The sequence below is a fragment of the Dipodomys merriami genome, unplaced genomic scaffold (assembly GCF_024711535.1).
Source record: "Dipodomys merriami isolate MVZ:Mamm:240054 unplaced genomic scaffold, mDipMer1.0.p SCAF_90, whole genome shotgun sequence".
NCBI lineage: Eukaryota > Metazoa > Chordata > Mammalia > Rodentia > Heteromyidae > Dipodomys > Dipodomys merriami.
The window spans coordinates 889853-911669 of record NW_027206513.1 but is presented as its reverse complement, the minus strand read 5'-3'; the positions used below and the strand labels follow the sequence as shown (position 1 = coordinate 911669).

The window sequence follows — 21817 nt, the reverse complement described above, 5'->3', positions numbered from 1 at the left end:
TAAGACCAGCCATGAAGGCTAGTGCAGGTGCCAGAAAAAAAATCCTCCTAAAGGATTTTATGGGAGGAACACAAAGGCACAATGCCCATGTGCCTCTGGTCACATAAAATAATATTTACCAAAATGAATTCCAGGAAATGGAAACAAGAGGTTTTTCTTTTTTCTTTTTTTTGTTTTCCTTCTATCTTGTTTGTTGGTTTATCTGTCTTTGAGGGTAACAGGGAGCACAGAAATGGAGGGACAAAGGATGAACAAATATAGCAGTGTATTTGTTCAATGTAGACATACATTGAAAAGAAACTATACAACTTGTGGATAGGGATGGGAGGGAAAAACTGGAAATGAGGGAAAAGGTGATATTGTTAAAAAAGAAATGTACTCATTACTTATGTAATGGTAAGCCTTCTGTATATCACCTTTATAATAATAAAAATATAAAAAATCCTCCCAAATGAAGCCATCCTTACTACATCTTGTCCATGTTTCTGACCCACAAAATCCATTGGCCTTCTAAAACTGATTCTTTAAGCCAATAAATTTGGAGGGATTTGGTGTAGCACTAGCCCAGAGAATCCGACACACAGTCACATAAGGGAAAAGGAGTTTATTGCCAGCTGAGGCTGACAAGGCCACCTCCTCCATGGGAGAGGGAGAAATGGCACCATCCTTTGTTCAGGGCCAAATTTATGGTCAAGGGGCTAGGGCTGGGAAGTATGGGAAGTCCTCTGTGTGTGTGTGTGTGCAGCTGAACACTATCTGATTGTATCAGTTACAGTTAGGCAGCATTCCCCTGATGCAGCTGGGGGATAGGGGTAAAACATGGCTCCAGGAAGTAAAGTGGGAGAAAGGGCCATGGCTGAAAGCCAGCTGTAATTAGGTCCTGTCCAGATCAACTGGTTTTGTGGGAGGGGCTGAGGGTCTGAAATGGAGGGTATGTTAATATTCTTCCCTTTGCTGTTTATTTTTTGGGGGGTCCGGTCGTGGGGCCTGAACTCTGGGCCTGGGTGCTGTCCCTCAGCTCTTCAGCTCAAGGCTAGCCCTCTACCACTTGAGCCATAGTGCCACTTCCAGCTTTTTTCTTTTTGCTTATGTGGTGCTGAGGAATCGAACCCAGGACCTCAGGCATGCAAGGCAAGTGCTCTACCACTGAGCCACCTTCCCAGCCCTCCTTTGCTGTTTAATAAATATGAATACTGGGCCAGGAGTATGGGCGGAGGTTGTTTCTTCTGGAGCTGTTTCCTGCTGAGGACCTGAGATGGAGGGCACGCTAACAGCTGCAGTTCAGCAGAGCTCAGAAACTAGTAGGCCCAGGAGACATGTTTTATTTGAAACAAGTGCCTATGACTTCTTGGCTGCTACACGCTTCTTACTCTTCCCAGTAACTTGGCTGATTAAATAGCCTCAACAATTCTTCTCCATGTTCTTTTTTTTTGGGGGGGGTGAGGGGGGTCCTGTCGTGGGGCCTGAACTGGGCCTGGGCGCTGTCCCTCAGCTCTTCAGCTCAAGGCTACCATTCTACCACTTGAGCCACAGTGCCACTTCTGGCTTTTTTTCTTTTTGCTTATGTGGTGCTGAGGAATCAAACCCAGGGCCTCAGGCACACAAGGCAAGTGCTCTACCACTGAGCCACCTTCTCAGCCCTGAACAATTCTTCTTAAAAGAATAAAATTGCTAAAAAATTATGGAAGTGAAGAAATTGGTAAGATTTTTAAATAAAGTGAGAGCTAGATCCTGAGGGGTGAGCAACAAAACTTGGTTTTACACTGATAAATTATGAAGAACATAAATTTCCAATTTGACAGGTACATGGGGCAATAAAGCTTAGAGTGGAAGACCTGGAAAAGGAGGGGCCAATTCTAGAAGGAAACCAATTTTGGTTTGACTACAGCCATTTTGTAACTTCAAAATTTCTTCTCTCAGTATAAAGCAAAACAAATAAAAACCACTAGACAGAAACAAAGAGCATGAAGATACATGTCTTATGTGCTGACTTTAGGTTCTAACCTAGGAAAACCCAAACCTAACACACCACAAAGTTTGCCATAAACTAGCCCCAAGGCACAGTTATCATCTTAACAAATCACACTCAACAGCCATCATGTTATTACCAGTTCATTTCATTTTTATTCTCTAGTCTCTACTTTGCATGTGCTATTCTCTCTGCATAGACTGCACTTTTTTTCTTCTTCAAATGTGCCAGATATAGAAAGTGTTTCCCACTTTTGCCAGCCATAGTCAGTCACTTCCTCCATGTATCCCTATAGTTACTGAACATACTGCACTTGTAGCATAATAATTTTACATTCTGTTTTTTTTCCATTGGCTTATGAGCTCATTTAAAGTGCTGTGTCATTCACATTTGTAATGTATTTACTTAGACAATTAAGGCTTTGGGGGTGAAAGTGTAGAAGATTTCTGAAGATTTCATCACATTTTTCGAGCAATCTTCAATCTTCCCTGAAGCTCTAGCTCATAGCTTTAGCTGCAATGTTGGATTACCTATGGATCTTTCCAAACTCTTGTTCCAAAAAGTGGGCCCCAGACAACACTATGTCTACAGCTCGCCAGGTAATTCCAGCTGCATTCATGGCTGAGCATTTCTGCCACGTCTCCAGCCAGAGCCTATGCAGCAGCACCCAGGAAAGTTGGCTGGTGTATGTTCAATTGTTAGTAGACAACCCCACTGCCTAGTTTTAAGTACGCGCACAGGTATTCTGGACTCGGCTCTTCTTTCAGGAGCAAATTTGTGCTGAGCCCTCCTTGGGGGCTGCAACCCCGAACACTGAACCAAACTCGGCCTCTTTGGTATAAATTTCAGAATAGTCAAGACGGAAGCAGAGATCGACATGCATTTCCTAGGACAGCCCTAGAGTAGAAGAAGTAAAAGAACGTGCCATCACATGCAGGGTACTACTTCGGGTGAGTGCAAGCGCGGCCACTTAGGAGACCACCCTACCACGTCCACCGAAATTCAGCACCTCCAGCCTCTTTCACAGGAGCAGAGACAAATGCCCATTCTTTGAACGTCACATTAACGCGCGCCAGCCCCTGAGAACTCTGGGAAGCGTAGTCCGTGCAAAGGCAACGCATTGATCTCAAGCGCTGCTGCCAAGGATCTCTGCGCCTGCGCACTGTTTCCCGACCCGAAGCGGCCCAGTCTTCCGGGGTCCCGAGGACTCTGTGCCGCCGGAGGTGAGGGCTGCGTGTCCGTGTCTTCGCCGAGCCGAGTTGGCTCAGCGTCAGAGAGAAGGGGACGCTGGGGACTTGGGGGAGCTGGAGGGGCGGGACGGGGTGGCGCGGGCGGAGCTGACTGAGTGCTGGCATCTTGGCTCGCCGAGGTGCTGCCCCGAAGTTGCGCCCGCGGTGCGCATGTGGTGGGTGTGGTCTCCCGCTGTCCACCTGCAGCGTATCAGATCCTGCAGTGCAAGTTGGCACTGGGGGGGGGGGGTGTCTCCCTCCTTTCCTGCGGTCCCATCCTCCCATAATGGGTGCTTGGTGGAACTGACCCTAAATCCAATCGCTCCTCGTCCCCCAGAAGCACCCTACATTGTCTCCTTGGCCTGCGCCCCAGCGCGTGGGGTGGGGTGGGGTGGGGTCGTGGAGGAGATAGAACCGCTGTGGCAAAAAACACTCTCATGAAGGAAATAGCAACGCCTTGGAGAAGTGACTAGAAGGGTCTAAAAGGTTCACTGAAGTCAGCCCCGGCACAGTGTCACACTGATAACCAGGAAGCAGGTTGGATTGTTCTAATGTGAGAAAGACAGCTATTCTAGAACGAGGACCAGTGGCAGTCTGGGATGTGTGGAGGTAGTTCCGAAGCAAGCTGTGATGGACCTGAATCTTGATGGTGTTTGTGGTGAGGAATGGATACAAATGACATTGCATAAGAAGAGTCAAAGGACCTGGTATCTAGATTTGCAGAGAAGGAGAGTGTGATAAACGCATTTGAATTTGGAATATTTGGTCGAATACTAGAACATCGGATAAAAATATATAGCCAGGGAGAGGAATTACAGGGGGAGTTGTGCAGAGGAGGTCTGGAGCTGATGGCAAAAATGCACAGTTCAAAAATTGTAGTCATGCTGGGCGCCCATGGCTCACCCCTGTAATCCTTGCTACTCAGGAGACTGAGATCTGAGGATCACGGTTCAAAGCCAGCCTGGACAGGAAAGTCCGTGAGACTCTTACCTCCAATTAACCATCAGAAAACCGGAGTGGCACTGTGGCTCAAATGGTAGATCACTCACCTTGAACTGAAGTGCACATGGGCAGTGCCCAGGCTCAGAGTTCAAACCTCACAACCAACAACAACAACATTAATTGTAGTCCTTTGCAAAGATAAGTGAATTTGGGATGAGTTGGGATTAGATTTGGGGACCATCATTGTAGAGGTGGGAAAGGCATGCTGAATGTGGATGGACTTGCTCAGGCACAGAAAGAAAAACATTGAATAAAGACTGAGTTATGGGCAGCATTCATGTTTGTAGGGCAAAGTGGGGAAGAGCCAGAGAGATTGCAGTTGTAGTGTTAGGAGGGCAAATTGGGCTAGTGGGTGCCAGTGGCTTATAATCTTATCTACGCAGGAGTCTGAGATCTGAAGATTGAGGTTCAAAGCCAGCCAGGGAGGGCAAGAAAGTCTTTGAGACTCTACAAGTAAGTGCTAAAAAATACTGGAAGTGGAGCTGTGGCTCCAGTGATAGAGCACTAGCCTTGAGCTAAAAGGTCAGGGACAGTGCCTAGGCCTTAAATTCAAACCCCAGAACTGGTGCACAGACACACACACACACATACACACACACACACACACACACACGAAGTTGGGCTAAATGCAGTATCATAGTGCCTGTAAACCGTTGAGGAGGCAGATCTTGTCAAAACAGTCTAAAGCTGTGAAGAAATAAAAATTGTAATTACATTTGAAATATGTTAGTAAGTTTCAAGTGTATAATGTCAGATGTGTGGGAAGAAAAGAATACTGTCAGAAAATGCCAGTTAACAGGCTCCAATGACCAACTGAGACTTAGCTATCACTCTCTATTCCTCCCAAGGGGACTCAAACCCTAATCTGTCCTACTTATGTTAAGAATATATATGTAGGGGCTGGGAAGGTGGCTCAGTGGTAGAGCACTTGCCTTGCATGCTCGAGGCCCTGGGTTCGATTCCTCAGCACCACATAAGCAAAAAGAAAAAAGCCGGAAGTGGCGCTGTAGCTCAAGTGGTAGAGCACTAGCCTTGAGCTGAAGAGCTGAGGGACAGTGCCCAGGCCCAGAGTTCAGGCCCCACTACCGGACCCCAAAAAAAAAAAAAAAAAAGAATATATATATATATATATATATATATATATATATATATATATACACACACAAATACATATATATACACACACACATATAAAACATAGGTGTATATATAATTACACCAAATTTTGTGGCATTATTGCGATTTGAATTCAGGACCTCATGGTTGTTAGGCAAGCACTCTTCCACTGAGCCCATACCTCCAACCCTTCTGGTTTTTTTCTCCAATTTTAGCAAAAAGTTATTTGTGTAACAGGACGAAGAAGGAAGAAATGGAAAAAAGGATAAACATTTTCTGCTCCCCATTCAGGAAACAGAAGTTAAATACTCACAATGATGGTCTGTTCCTCCAGACCCTGTACATGCCTGAAGACCACTACCCAGGCCCATTGACTGGGGCCCAGGGACCACCTAGATGCATACAACTGCACAGGTGAGTTACATGAGCTAAATCTTGGGAGTGGGGTATGAAAAGCATGGGTCCATACCTCCTGACCATATGCCACCTTAGCCCAGGGTGGGGATTTGATGAAGGGGCCTGTGTATGATTCATTCTCTCCCCTGGTCTTGATATGTCCAGAATGGAAAAAAACAGCCCATCTCCAAAGCAAGGCTTAAAGGGGAGGACTGTTAGATAAAGTTTAGACAATCTTAGAAGTTTAGAAGTTTAGGAGCTGGTAACCTGCAAATGTAGTTACTCAGGAGGCTGAGATCTGAGGATCAGGGTTTGAAGCCAGCTCAGGGAGAAAAGTCTCTGTGAGGCTCTTGTCTCCAATTAACCACCAGAAAATCAGAAGTGGTGCTGTGGCTCAAAGTGGTAGAGTGTTAATCTTGAGCAAAAAGAGCTCAGGGACAGCACCTAGACCTTGAGTTCAAGTACCACGATCAACAAAACAAAATGAAGTTTAGAACTAGAGGGATTGGTAGGAGATACACATTTGACAGGAAGATGGTCATGTTCCAGCCAGTGCATACACTGAGGCACATATGCAGCGCTCAGGTGCACTGCGACCTGTGTGAACTAAGTACTGATTGGCATTGGAAGATGGAAGGCATGGGTTCACATGCCACATGGTGTCTTGGCCAAGAGGGGATGAACATGGACATGACCTGTGCCCTCCCCTGGCCCTAACATATCTAAGGAAAGGCAAGACTTAAAGAGAAGAATTGTAAATATAGTTTAGGCAAGCTTAGCATTAGTTGGAACAAATCCAGGGAAGTCAGGACAGAGGAGCAGCTCTAGTTCCCAGTCAAACACCACTTACAGTACCAAGTGATTCTGTGAACACAGTCATAGGACCACATCTGAGTTACTTGAAGGCTAAAAAAAACCCCCACTAGTGCCATGTAATAGCTTGAATAGGATTTTCTATCTCCCGTCCTCGCCTTCTTCCCATTCCTCCTCATCCATCTTTGACTTGCAGGGATGCCCAGTAGCCAAGGCAGGTTTTGGAGGAGAGGTGAAAGAAAGCTTCTACCATGGCTAAGAGACAGATTTAAAGAGAAACAAGTTCCAAAGCTAAACACTTTCTAAACCTTGTGATATTTACCTATCTGGCTTATCATTGTCTGTCACCAGATGAGGGATGAGAGAGTTCCCTCAGCTTTGCGGTGTTCGGGCAGAATCACAGATCACTGCAATTCAAACATGAAAACGGTTTTAAGTCTCTTACAATAAGGAGAGTCTCACACCATGTTAGCAAGGATTTTTATTAGTGTAACATGACAAAGTAGGGAGAAATAGGGAATGAGTAATTTTACTCACAGCTAATAATGTGACAAGAATACAAGGATACATAGCTAAGTATCCTTTCTTCACATAAAAGAAAAGACATGTGGAGTCTGGAAGAACATGTATCGGCTTACTGAGTGACCTGTCATGTGACCTCCCAGCCACAGAAACACACCAACATGTGTGATGTTTCTGCTAAAGAAAGTTCATTAGAGACTCAGCATCTTAGTTTTCATTGCAAGGCAAAAACATACTGAATTACAGACCCTTCTGCAGAAATGCAGATGTCTACTCTGAGTTCACAACAAAGCAAATGTATGTAGTTTAGACATGGTAGATTACCCTTATCTCTTGGGGAAGGAGGGAGGACACACTCAAAATTGAAGGTTCCTGATACAAAGATCAATCAGGAAAGCAGAACTTTTTTTTATGAACAGCAGTCTCAGGTTTGTTGTAACCTGTCTGCACACTACCTTTCCTGTTGTTTTTGCTGTACATGGAAACAAATGCATACGCTGTTTTAAAAACTCAGTATTTTAAAAAAATGTTAGAGAGGGCTGGGGATATGGCTTAGTGGTAAGAGTGCTTGCCTAGCATGCATGAACTCCTGGGTTCACTTCCTCAGTGACACAGAAACAGAAAAAGCAGAAATGACGCTGTGGCTCAAGTGGTAGAGCACTATCCTGGAGCAAAAGAAGCTCAGGGACAGTGCCCAGGCCCTGAGTTCAAGCCCCAGGACTGGCCAAAAAAAAAAATTAGGAAATAAAAAACACTTGTATTCCATCATTCAAATTCAATTTGCACTTTAAATATATTTTTTTTCCTTTTTCGGTGCCTTGTGCATGTGTAAATGTGCAATTTTCAGATTCTACATCCGTCATTTGATATTTGGAGAAATTATTTTTAGTATTCTGATTTTTTTCTACACTTTTATTAAAATTATTTGTGCAAGGAGTTTCATTTTGACATGTCTATGTATGCCTATCATATACTTTATTCATACTCACCCCCTCCATCACTCTCCTCAGAACCCTCTCCCTCTGACTGTGTATGTGTGTGCATGCCTGTGTGTGTTTCAGTCCTAGGGCTTGAACTCAGGGCCTGGACCTTGTCCCTCAGCTGTTTTGCTCAAGGCTAGCATTCTACCACTCGAGCCACAGCTCCACTTCCTGCTTTTTTTGTGGTTAATTGGAGATAAGAGTCTCGTGGACTTTCCCACTTTGGCTGGCTTCAAACTTCAATCCTCAGATCGTAGTCTGTAATCCTAGGATTACAGACATAAGCCACTGGTGCCCAGCTCTGACTTTTTTTTTTTTAAACCAACAAACCATTACAGATAAAGTTTGTCTCCTTCCCAGGTTTTATTTTTGTTCTTTCTCAGATACACTCACAATTTTTGGTGGCTATTGTCTCAAATATTTTTGAGGCATTATTTATGGTTTAAATTTTTTTTTGGTTTATGCAACTTTATTGAAGAGAAATAAATCAATTACTAGCAGGGCTATTAGTTGATCACTCATCTATTAACAACTTGCATCATTTATTCAGTGCTATATTAAACAGTGTATTGGAAGGTAGATTAACTAATAGCTCCAAGCCTCCTAACAATTTAAATGAAAATTGCAAAATGTTTGAGACCCTATTTTGGAATTCAAAGGGTGTTTGACTTCCAATTTCCATTCTCTGTAGAACAAGAACAGGTCATTCCTTTATTGACATGCATAAAATACATCACATTTTTCTGTTCTGCTGATGCTATAAATTCAATACCAATTCTCCAGCCACATCAGTTATGAGCATAATGTATATCATGTAATCTCAAATCTCTAACAGTGGAAGGCTTAAACAAGAATGGATGCTTCAAGAATGTTGTTTCCTTTGATGTGACAACTGAGCATCCATCTCCCTCCCCCTCAGATGGCTTCTTCAGCATATTAGAGCAGTGAGGTTTGGTTTAGTTTTATAACCAAGTTAAGAGTGAAGATATCGGCCACATAATACACATGTTCCATTAAAAAAAAAAATTTCTGAATCTTGGGCAACTGTTCTCTTGTAACTACTTTACAGTTTCTAAAAGCAGTTATTGTCTCATAAAGATTTTTGAGGCATTTATGGTTTAAAATTTTTATATGAATATGTACAAAAAAGTCTATAACTTCAACTTTTTTGTTCAGTGATTATGTTTTTTTTTTAAATTTCTCTCTGTTGTTAACTGGAGACTCTAGATAATCTTTGGGGGGAATAAATATAGTTTTGTTTTTTTATTTTTTAAGGATTTTTCATTAGCATATAGTTGTACAAAGGAGTTTTCATTTTGTCATTTCCATACATGCATATGATATACCCCACATCAAACTCACCTCCTTCATTATCACCTCATCCCTCTCCTCTCTTCTCAAAACAATTCCAACATGTTTCATTGTTTTATTGTTTTATTTTTATTATGAAAATACCATACAGAGGGGTTACAATTACATGGGCAAGGTAATGAGTACATTTCTTATCAATTGTTGCCTCCTCCTTTGTTTCCCCTTCCCATTCCTTCCCATCTCCTCCCCCCCCACCCCCCACCGTCATTGTTTTATTTTTATGCATGCTTATAGAGATCACTTTTACATATTCACCCTCTCTATGGTCCTTCCCTCTCTGGCTGGTCCTCACCCCAACACACTCAACAGAGCCTTTAAACAGGCTATTTTAAGCTGGTAACAACTCAGCTTTGCTCATAAAAAGGCAACATTTTCCATGTTTTACTCTTTTTGTGCCAGTACTGGGGTTTGAATATAGGGCCTAGGTGTTATCCCTTGATTTTTCTTTTTATTCAAATCATTGTACAAAGGGGTTTCAATTTAACATGTCCATTTATATGTACAGTACATCTTGATCCCTTTTCTATCATTCTCCCTCTCTCCTCCCATCTATCCCATCCCCATCTATCTTATATTTCTTGTTCTATTTTCACATATGTATCTAGCTCATTTTAATCCATGTTTCAAGACTTAGGATGGCATTATATTCTGCTAAACTTGTCATAAGTTGAAAATATAGGTCAAAATGCATTTAATATACCTGACTTACTGAGCATCATAGTTCACTGACTGGGTGTACTGCAGACTAGTTGTTGCCACCATCTCCCCTGCCCAAAAGTATCATGGCTGCCTGGAAGGGAGCTATAGCTCTTGCCTTCTCTGTATCCCAAGAGTATACAGCATGTGGCTAACCTGGGAAAAGGTCAGAACTTGAAATTCTCCAAAGTCTGATTGTTGCTGAATTCTTACTGCATTCTTCTTATCATAAAGTTAGAAAATTATAGTCAAAATATCACAAGTCAGGACAATCTGTACTATTTACATATATAGATATATAATGACAATTTATATTATATAAAATATTATATATCATTGATGAGCACGGAAGCTATCTGCATTTTATCACTAGGCATATTTTCCCTTGTGATTTTTTTCATGATACTCCAGTCACTTATCAAGTTTCCTTAAATGATTAGATGCATTTTGGGATTTTTTATTCTAGTCTATTGGTATATTAGCTTTGTGGTTATCTTTCCAAGAAAGTAAATCATTATAGTATAAAGTTAAGTTTCCAGACAAATTTGAGTTCAAATCCTACCTCAATCTCTTACAAAGACTAAGTGTCTTAATTTCTATAAATAGCACATACCTTACTGATTTATGAGGATGGAAATAAATTATCTTTACTGAAAGTACTTAGCACAGTGCCTGGTAAAGAATAAATATTGAATGTGTTAGTTGTTATGAATGTGTGTTGAATTGAGTTCCACTGTATGGGTGGAACGAATTTCCTGCTTTAGATGTTGATGGTGTTTCAAAATTTGCTTCATTATTATTATTATTATAGAGATTGAGATGATAATATGTGAAGCACATAGGAAGTTGTATATAACCTTAAAAAAGGTTGACATTCATGATGATTAACTGAAAGCCTTGTATATATTCTTACATATTTCCTTGCATAAATTCATAGGAAGTACAGGTGGGCCAGAAAGTATATATGTTCCAGGTCTTTGTGACAGGTCATAGCAGTCTTTCTAAAGTACAAGTCTAATGTAAGAACATCCAGGCTGCAAGTTCCACCTTCCCCAACTCCCACCCTCATCTCTGCCTGCTTTTCTAGCCTGTGTTTTCCCCAGCACTACTTACAGCCTGACCTTTGCACTTCTACTGGCTTTTGCACTAACTCTTTCCACATAAAGACTGACCTCCTTATTTTGAAAAACTTAACTTCTTCCTGCCTGAAATATTCTACCTTCTCCCTGACAAGAAAATTTCTTTAGGTCTCAGTTTTGCCAGTTTTCTGGTGGTTAACTGGAGATAAGAGTCTTACAAACTTTCCTGCCTGGGCTGGCTTTGAACCTCGATCCTCAGATCTCAGCCTTCTGAGTAGCTAGGATTACAGGCATGAGCCATTGGCGCTTAATTATCCTGTCATGGGTACTTGGTATAAACACTTGTAATAAACATGGTGAATACATGCTGACTGAGCACATGGATGAATGAAACACAAGGAACAGTGATCGTATTTCCCTGAATGTAGGAAAGCAGTCAGCAAGACACAAACATATCCATTTCTCCTTCCCAGGACTACATTATCTCCCCCATCCCCAGAAATCCCAGGAATCTATGACATTTTAATTAGGCTCTTGAGACAAATTTAGGTAACTCATATTTAGCCTAAGAGAGTTAGAGTTTAAAAATTCAAAGATAAATAAATCTGGTCTGCATGGAAATTGGAGCCTGCAAGTGGTTCTAGGGGAGTTGAGAGGTCCGAGGGCCAGAGGTTCTATGGTCTTGGCTCATAATGTCACTCATCCATGAATTCGTGCTTCCTAGCACTTTGGTTCCTCTGGTAATCTTGACTGTGAGCAGGTCATCAGTACCTCCTGATAATCTTCTCAGCTTATTACCCATGTATTGTCTTGACATATTTTAGTTTATGTTCCTGAGGAAGGATGCCATATTTTCATGCCGGCTAACCCCCAGTCTCCTGGTTACTGGTACATCGCCCAGCTGTGACCTAGTCAGTGCAGCTCCAGAACTGAGACACAGAGTCAGTGCCATGTAAATACATGGCTACCCAATGACTACTGTTTCATTTTATCATTGTATTTGTATAGTTGATATACAGAGGGGTTATACTTACATGAATCAGGGATAATCAGTACAATTCTTTTTGAACCATGTCTCCCTTTCTATTGCTATTTCTCAATCTTTTCCTCCTGTCCCCACCCACGGATATCCAGTTCATTTTCCACATAATGTCTAGTATCACTGTTGTATTTGTTAATCCTTGTTATACCTTTTATGTGCCCTCCCTTACCCTCCCAAATACATGCAAGCTAACAAACTAGACAAAAGGAAAAGAAAACAAAAACCACAGCAACTAAAGAATGTCTCTTGTTTCCTTTTCTTGGCGTTTATTTCACAAAATATTATTTTGTATGATCATCTTTCCATAGCTATTGAGCCTTTGTCCACCCCTATGCTTAACCTTTGGCCTCTGTATGTTAATGACTAGTGTCCTATATAATATCATGTCCCAGGTTCGTTTGTTTATTTTAGTCAAGGGCTACTATTTTAGCAAGAGCTATTGAATGAAGCATTTTTTTCCTTGAAGAAGCTCAGTGTTTCTTTTGATGTGTTAATTGTGTATGATTTTGTCCAATAAACATCCAGGTCAAGGTTGAATATGAATATATAAAGATAAATCTTCTCACTACCAGGAATAGAATGCTTCCCTAAGGATCCTGGTCAAACAAGCTCCATGTTTTGATCCAGCTTGCTTTCTAAGCTCTGGGATGAGCTAGAGTTGCTCCTAGCCTTATTTTACTGTGTCTACTCTTTTGTAAGGTGTTGAGAAGGGGGAGGGGGTTTTGTAGCCCGCTGAGTATATTGAGAATCCTTGTTTTACTGGTTTAAAGGCTTTAAAGGCTACAGACCAGGCCTTTCCATCCCACACCTCTGCCTCACTAGGACTTGGTCCTTTGCCTGTGGAGCACACGAGGGAATGGCTGCTGTGTCTGCACCTGCCCATTGCCAGGTAAGGTGGACTTTTGTGTTTCTGAAATACTTTTAGACACCTAAATGTCACCTTTCTTTCTCTTGGAGCTTCTTTGATCAGACCCCAGCAGGCAGATGAAGGGTTCCAAAGGGAATACTTTCCTATTTGACTTGAGGTGTCCTTCAGTGACCTTCTTTTGCCTTGAGCATATAGCCTCTAGTCTGTCACCAGGTACAAAATACCCACAGTCTTTGTTCTGAAATTACTTTGACTAAAAGCTGACAATACAGGTCTGACTGGAACAATTTTTTTTTGTTTTTGTTGGGGGTGGGGAGCAGTAGGCTGGTTGTGGTACTCTCTTTCCCTTTAGTACATTAATATCTGGACGGAGAGCCCCAGTGTTCCAGGGCTAGGCTAGGCCAGGGAAGTGGTACATGTTATAGAGCCCCTCAATGAGGCTGGCCAGAGCCTGAAGAGTCTCAGTGGATAGAGAAAGAAATTCAGCTAGCAGCTAGTTCCATCTAGGACACAGTCTTGAATTCCCTGCTTCTATACCAGAGCTTCTGAAGGCTCATCTGGGGTTCTTGAGCAGGGGCGTGGGGGGGGGGGTGTTAAAGATGCAGGCTTACAGAATCCCAGAGCATTTGAGTGAAATGACGTTGGCCCTAAAGAGCACCTAATCAATATGATCCATGTTATATAAAATCATCACATGTATATAAAATGGACAATTGTTGATATTTAAATAAGGTCATAGATTAGATAGTAGTTTAATATCAGTGCTGTTTTTTCATTTTTATAATTATACTGCGATTACACTGAAAATTCCTTGTTTTTACAAAATATACACTTGAATGTTTAGGAGTAAAAGAAAGTGATGTTTATAAGTTTCTCAAGAAGTTCAGGGAAAGAAATAGGAGAATGTATATAAAAAGGACAGAAAGACAAAGCAAATGTTGAACATAATAACATTTCAAAACCTGGGTGAATGGTATGTGGGAAGTTTTGTCCTAGTCTTTCCAATTTTCTGTAATCTGAAGAAGAGCTTCTGGATGTCAGCTATAGGTAGTGGTGTAGGATATGGCCCACACTCCTCTGAAGGGTGATGGGATCATGACCACAAACTTCAGGCCTTCATGATTGAGCCACTTTCCCCAATTCCTCAAAGCCCTACTCCGTCAGAATCATTCCCCGCTCCTGCCTTCTCCACATTCTCCAGGGCTGTCACCTTTATGACAGCTCAGTGTGGCCCAAATAAAAAGAAGAGCTAAAGGGCTGGGAAGGTGTCTCAGTGGTAGAGTGCTTACCTCTCATGCATGAAGCCCTGGGTTCAATTCCTTAGCACCACATAAGCAGAAAAAGGCAGAAGTGGCACTGTGGCTCAAGTGGTAGAGCGTTAGCCTTGAGCTGAAGAGCTGAGGGAGAGCATCCAGGCCCAGAGTTTAGGCCCTATGACCAACAACAACAACAACAAAAGAGCTATGAGTAAGGGAAGCTGTCATTATATTTTCAGGAATCAGTGACATTCGAGGATGTATGTGTGATTTTCACGGATGAAGAGTGGGAGTATCTGGTTCCTGTGCAGAAGGCCCTTTACAAGGTGGTGATGCTAGAGAACTACCAGAACATTGTCTCTCTGGGTAAGGAGCTTCCTATGAGGAGTTTGGACCTATACTGTGCTAGTGTGGTCCTGGGAGACTGAGAAATTGTTTTCTTCCCCAGCTTGTTTTCTGAGCCACCTGCAAATAAAAGAGCCAAAGGATATAGTTTAGGTATGCAATGGCTTTTTTTTTTTTGCCAGTCCTGGAGCTTGAACTCAAAGCCTGGGCACTGTCCCTGAGCTTCTTTTGCTGAAGGCTAGTACCTTACCACTTATTGTATTGGGACAAAAGAGTATATATATATATATATATTTTTTTTTTTCTGTTTATTGGTACTAAGGAATCAAACATGCTAGGCAAGCACTCTACCACTAAACCACATTCCCAGCCCAGCATTAGCTATCTTAATACTGAATCCAAGCACTGGACAGTTGTGCTCCCTGAGATGTTAGGAATGCTGGACCACCACAGGCCTCCTGACCTAGCAGCCTGGCTTGTCAAAGCAGGAAGGGCTGGAGACAAGGTAGAATGTCTGCTAGAGGCAGGAGATGCAGCAAGCACAAGTCACATATGCCTGGGTCTTCTCCTAGCTTGCCAGTCAGGCAGTATTCTCTGCTCCATCTGGTATGTTTTGCTCAGGGGAAATTTCCCCTTATGGAAGCTAGAAAAGAGATAAGAAATGTCTCTTCAAGAGGCATTGTAGGGTTGGGAATGTGGCTTAGTTGTAGTGTGCTTGCCTAGAATGCATGAAGCCTTGGGTTTGATTCCTCAGTATCACATAAACAGAAAAAGCCAAAAGTGGCCCTGTGGCTCAAATGGTAGAGTTTTAGCCTTGAGCAAAAGAAGCTCAGGGACAGTGCCCAGGCCCTGAATTCAAGCACCAGGACTGGCAAAAAAAAAAAAAAAAAAAAAAAAAAAAAGGATGTATTGTACTCATAAACTAACAATGTAACATGTTGAATAATATCCCCTTTGTACAACTACTTAAAGATAATAAAAATATATTTTTAAAGAAGAAATGTCTTCTAAAAAGGGAGATATGAAGAGCAGGGAACACAACTTTATGTCTGCTTAGGTCACCAAAGATGTGTTTAATTTGGAGAATTTGTCTTGAGAACAATCTTAGAGATACACAGTAGTCACATTTCAATTATAGAGATATGTATGATAAGGGAATAATAAGAGCTATTGCTAATGTCAGGTTAATGAAAAGTTGGGCTTCAGTAGTAGTGAGAGCCTCTCAGGAACTTCAAAAGTAAGAGGCATAGTGGGGAACACCTGTTGTCCTAGCTCAAGCAAGAGGTTATCTAAAGCCCAGGAACTAGAGACCATCTGGACAAAATAGTGGGAATCTCTTTTTTAAGAAAAGTCTGAGAGTGCACGGATTCAGAAAGAAGCAGGCTGAGATGCGTAGCCGATAACAGTAAGGAGGATTTTTAAAAAGCAAGCCTAAACAGGCAGAATAGAATATTTAAGGAAACTACTAAGCCTTTGTCACAAGCTCTAGCAGGGTAGAATATTAGGGAACATGGAACACTTAAGATCAGAGACGAAAAGCAACAGGGAAATGATAGATATGCCTCTCTTTCCCACAGAGCAAGGGAAGCTTATCACTCAAGCCATTTCCTAGAGAGGATCTGTGTTTTCTGGAGTACAAAATGGTTTCAGTTTAATATGTCCATTTAGGTGTACAACACACTTTGATCTGAGTCATCCCTTCCATCATTCTCCCTATCCTATTTATCCCTTCCCACCCATCTCATTTCCTAGTTCAGTTTTCACACATGTACATTGCTGTCTCCACCTACCCTTCCTCCTTTTTTATTCATCTTTCCCCTTCCCTTAGCTCCTCACCCCTCCCAGTCAAGATACGTTTCAGCTTCCTGGTGTTCATATTGTTGAACTGCCTGTCAGTTGTTTAAAGATGTTACACTGCGGACTCTCCCTCCTGCATATACTGTCCTTTGGTCAGTTTCATGTATATATGCATATGGTCCCATATGTTTTCACATATGCTTACATTTTAGGTCTAACTTCCACATATGAGAGAAAATATATAAAACTAAAAATGGATAGATTTGTTTCTAGTAAAGAATAAGTGTATCAGGCCCTGGGCATTTCAATGTTTATCATACCATTGTGTGTTATTTGCAAAACAGTTAAAACATCATTAAAGTGTTGAGGTAGGTTAGTGTTCATTGAAATTATTTTTAATTATTACATGAAAAATACAGTTTTAGGTCCACATTATTTCATTATCCATTTTTAACGGGACTACATCTGAAAGTATCTTTTAGTATTAAAATGAGTAGAAAGAAAGAAATGAATTAATACAAAGTAGGAAAGATGATTTTTTTTTTTTTTTGTCGGTCGTGGGGCTTGAACTCTGGGCCTGGGCGCTGTCCCTCAGCTCTTCAGCTCAAGGCGAGCGCTCTACCACTTGAGCTACAGCGCCACTTCCGGTTTTCTGGTGGCTTATTGGAGATAGGAGTCTCACAGTCTCTCCTGCCTGGGCTGGCTTTGAACCGTGATCCTCAGATCTCAGCCTCCTGAGTAGCTAGGATTACAGGCGTGAGCCACCAGCGCCCGGCAAGATGATTTTTCTTTTAATGTGTACAGACCTTTGATTTTCCTACAATTGATTTGTTTTTTTAAGCATAATACTAAGTATACACAAATAAAAGTAAGTAACTTTCTTAAGCTTTTTTTTTTATCTCAAGATGGGCTTTGTGTATACTCATTTCCCCTGAGCCAGGGCCTACCTTCATTGTACCTTGGCCCAGGAGCAAAGCTTCCCTTCTACTTCATGTGCATTCTAGTGAATGTATTCTACACTCAAACCAAGTGCTATTTTCCCCCCCTCTAGAGCCTCAGACTTTTCCTCCACTCAGAGCTTCCCCTACTGGCCTGCACTGTCTGCCTTTGCATCGTCTCTCTGAAAGACATAGGTTCCAGGATCAAGCTTGGAATAGTTATATATTTTCATCACAAGTAGTCACCTGGTTTGTTTCTTTCCCCCTGAGCAGGACTTCCAGTTCTTCAACCTGATGTGATTTTTCAGTTGAAGAAAGGGGACATGTCATGGAAGGAGGGTCTTCATGGATCTGAGGAGAAAGAGTGTCCAGAGAGTCTCACTCTAGGTAATGAACAGGATGAAGTAGTTTTGGTTTATGTTTGTGACTTCAGAGGAAACCCAGAATATTGCATATCACCTTTTGTTTCCTCAAAGTGTTATCTGAGTGTTTTTAATTTATTATTTGTTTACTATTTTTTTGTGCTAGTTATGAGGCTTGAACTCAGAGGCTGGATGCCATCCCTGAGCTTTTTTGCTCAAGGCTAGTGCTCTACCACTTGACCCACAGCTCTACTCCCACCATTTTTTGGTGGGGGGGGGTGCATAATTAGAGATAAAGGTCTCAAGGACTTTCTTTGAATAGATGGCTTTGAATAGAGATCCTCAGATCTCAGCACTACCAGTGTCTGGCTTAAGTATTTCTTTTGTATTGTCCATCAACTTTCTCTTTCCCCTCTACACCTTAAGGGGAAAGTATTATTTGTCTATATTCACCAATTGTGTATGTTCTTAAGTATTTCCCATTTCCCACTCATATTTTGATATTGTCCCTCAACCTCTTCACCTCACCTACATCTAATTATCCTGTCCTGCTTCCTATAGACATTGTCCTATTCTGTAGTCTCTTCCTTTCCTCTTCCTCTTTCCTGAACCTCAGGCTTTCCCTAGAATGTAGGAACAAGTAGTGCCAGGACCAGGCATTATTTTCAGATCCATTAGGGTATCTCTTCTTTCCCCTACAATATTTTCTAGCCCAGAGATAGTGCCTTTTTGTTTTCTCTTTGTTCTAGTATGGAAGACTAAGCCTGACCTTCAAGATGCTTCAGAAGAAGGAAAACTGAGGGAAAGTCTTGAAAGACAAAGTCCTCTGTGTCCTAAAATTGAAGTTCAAGCACCAGAGGGTGGGTTGAAAACAAAGAAGAAAAGCCTCTCAGTGGAACTTTGCAAGAAATCCTATTCCCAGGACAAAAGCTTGAAGAGAGGATCACCCAAGAAAGTCCTCACTAAAGATCGAGATCAGGAATGCAGTGATTGTGGGAAGACTTTCTTTGACCACTCATCACTCATCCGCCACCAGAGGACTCACACTGGAGAGAAGCCTTATAACTGTCCCGAGTGCAGGAAGGCCTTCAGTCACCGAAGCAGTCTCAGCAGACATTTGATGTCCCACACTGGGGAGAGCCCCTATGAGTGCAGTGTGTGTGGCAAGGCCTTCTTTGACCGGTCATCCTTAACTGTACATCAGCGGATTCACACAGGAGAGAAGCCCTTTAAGTGCAGCGAGTGTGGTAAAGCCTTCTTTGACCGGTCATCCCTTACTCGACACCAGAGAATTCATACTGGAGAAAGTCCTTATGAATGTCATCAGTGTGGGAAAGCCTTTAGCCAGAAGAGCATTCTCACTCGCCATCAGCTGATCCACACTGGCAGGAAGCCGTATGAGTGCAATGAGTGTGGGAGAGCCTTCTATGGTGTCTCCTCGCTGAACAGACACCAGAAAGCTCATGCTGGGGAGCCACGCTATCAGTGTAATGAGTGTGGCAAAGCATTCTTTGAACGCTCTTCCCTCACACAACATCAGAAGATCCACACCGGAGACAAGCCATATGAATGCAGCCAGTGTGGGAAAGCCTTCAGCCAGAGGTGCCGGCTTACGCGACATCAGAGAGTACATACAGGAGAGAAGCCCTTTGAGTGCAGTGTGTGTGGGAAAGTTTTCAGCTCAAAATCATCTGTGATTCAACACCAGAGGCGTTATGCCAAACAGGGAATAGACTGAGTTGGGTTGAAGCTCCAGTCAGACCAAAAAAAAAAAAAAACCTCTCCATAAACTTAAGATAGGTCTTCCTGTTGTAAACAAACCTGACAGCTGCTCATTCTGGCCACTGCCTGTGCATCATGAGTGTTAGAGCAGACATCCTGTACCTACTATGTTGCAGAACAAGCATGAGGTGTGCAAGTGAGGAAATGACTCTACATTCCAAAATTGGGAAAGGGACTGGAGTGTTTCTCAATGGTAGAACATTGTGTAGCTTGTGGGAAGCCCTGCGTTTCATCTCTAGCACTGAAAAAAAAAAAAGGAAACATTATCAAACAATAGGATAGATGTTAGCAGTGGATCCTCACACATACCTCCTGTCAGAACCTTAGCCCTGGGAATCCCTGCACTTTAAATAACTAGAAACTCCTACAGGAAGAGAAAGGCACAATTAATAGATGGCAGCAGTATTTCTTCCAGAGAGATATTCACAACTCCACTGCTAGCGTTTTGGTAGTTAATTGGAGAGAGGAGTCTCATAGACTTTGCCTGCGTGGGCTGGCTTCAAACCCCATCCTCAGATATCCGCCTCCTGAGAAGGGGTGCAAGCATAAGCCATCAGAGAAAGTCTTTTTCTCTTTGCCACTATGCTCTAGTTTTATAATCTACATACATGTGTTGCTTCCAACTAGATTGTAAGCACTTGGAGGTATGACTTACAGGTCTATATCTCATAGAGTACCTTGTAAATAGTAGGTGCTCATTATTTACAGTCTGCCTTAATGTGCCCCCCCCACACACACCACACTTGACATCCTGACTCAGAATTCTTGTGGTACCTCAGCCCAGCTCTACATTTTTATTTTATTGACTCAGGCACTAAGCAATCTTTACTCTAGGTATCTGTATTCTTTTTCTAGTCACATAAGGTGAAACATTAAAAAAAAAAAAACATGTGTTTTTTAAAACTCTGGAATTAAATTCCATGAATCCTGATGGATATTAAAGTAGATTTTTCCCAGAAGTGAAAGATCCAGGAAGTTGATTTGCCAAACAGATCCCTCACAACCTAACACATCTAAGTCATTGTATATGTGTGTGTGTGTGTTTGTGTGTGTGTGTGAGAGAGAGACAGCAAGAGAGAGAGAGAGAGTTGAACTCCAGGCTTTACACTCTTGCTCAGTTTTTTCTGGGGCTCATGCCCTCAGCTTTTCTGCTGAAGGCTGGTGCTCTACCATTTGAGCCACATCTCTACTTCCAGCTTTATGCTGGTTAAATGGGTTAACAGTCTCATGGATTTGTCTGCTCTGGCTGGCTTTGAACTTTCTCAGGTTTCAGCCTCCTGAGTAGCTAGGATTATAGGTGGGAGCTACTAGCACCCAGCAAGCCTACAAATCTTAAGTCTGCCTTAGAGCACATGAATGGCAGGGAATACTTTTCATGTGTGGACTTTTGTAGCAGCTTGGAGAAAAAAATGTCATAGAATATATGGGTGTAGATAATATATTGTTTAATAATATCAAGTAGAAAATAAAAGACTTGACAAACTTGGCTCTTGACTATCTCTGATGTTTATAACCTTTAATTTATTGCTTTGTTAAAAATAGAGGGATCAGCTGGGCACCAGGGGTTCATGTTTGTAATCCTAGCTACTCAGGAAGCTGAGAGCTGAGGATCAAGGTTCAAAGCCAGCCCAGTCAGGAACCACCAGAAAAGCGCAAGTGGTGTTGTAACCGACCAAAAAACAAAAACAAATTTGAAGGATTATGGTTTGAAGCCAGCCCTAGCAGGACAGTCTGTGAGATGCTTATCTCCACTAAACTACCAAAAAAGCTAGAACTGGAGCTGTGGCAAAAGTGGTAGAGTGCTAACCTTGAGCAAAACTAGCTCAGGTACAGTGCCCAGGTCCTGAGGTCAAGCCTCAGCAGGAGCAATAGAGGGTCAAGTATTTCTCGTAAGATATTCTATGATTATCAGCAAGATGAGATCAAAACAAATTCAGAATTTGAATGGACTTTATAGTCATAATTGAAACCAACTGGGGATATAAATTCCATAATTTTCCTTTGTTCTATTTAAATTTTATGTAAAGCTTTTTTTTTTTAGTTTTTAATTTTTTGCCAGTCCTGGGGCTTGAACTCTGGGCCTGGGCACTGTTCCTGAGCTTTTGCTCAAGGCTAGTACTCTACCACTTGAGCCACAGCGCCACTTCCAGCTTTTTTGAGTTGTTTATTGGAGATAGTCTCATGGACTTTCCTGCTTGGGGTGGCTTTGAAAATACCCCAGGACATGATAACTTATACAAGACTCTAGTCACTC

General features: G+C 42.0%; 1 protein-coding gene across 7 annotated transcripts in view; it reads left to right on the top strand.

The window, feature by feature from the left end:
* The first annotated feature begins 3134 nt into the window (after positions 1–3134).
* Positions 3135–21817, top strand: part of LOC138821212 (zinc finger protein 892-like) — a 38582-nt gene continuing 19899 nt past the window's right edge. The window contains exons 1-6 of one of the 7 annotated variants that reach the window (XM_070013319.1): positions 3135–3192; positions 5651–5730; positions 13038–13104; positions 14579–14705; positions 17693–17806; positions 18531–19824. In XM_070013319.1, the coding sequence (XP_069869420.1) occupies positions 5660–5730; positions 13038–13104; positions 14579–14705; positions 17693–17806; positions 18531–19519 (1368 nt within the window). In that variant the 5' untranslated portion in view covers positions 3135–3192; positions 5651–5659 and the 3' untranslated portion in view covers positions 19520–19824. Of the gene's footprint in view, positions 3193–3761; positions 4654–5531; positions 5731–12985; positions 13105–14578; positions 14706–17692; positions 17807–18530; positions 19825–21817 lie in introns of those variants that run through there. The other 6 variants (XM_070013316.1, XM_070013317.1, XM_070013321.1 and 3 more) reach the window with 6 other exon arrangements.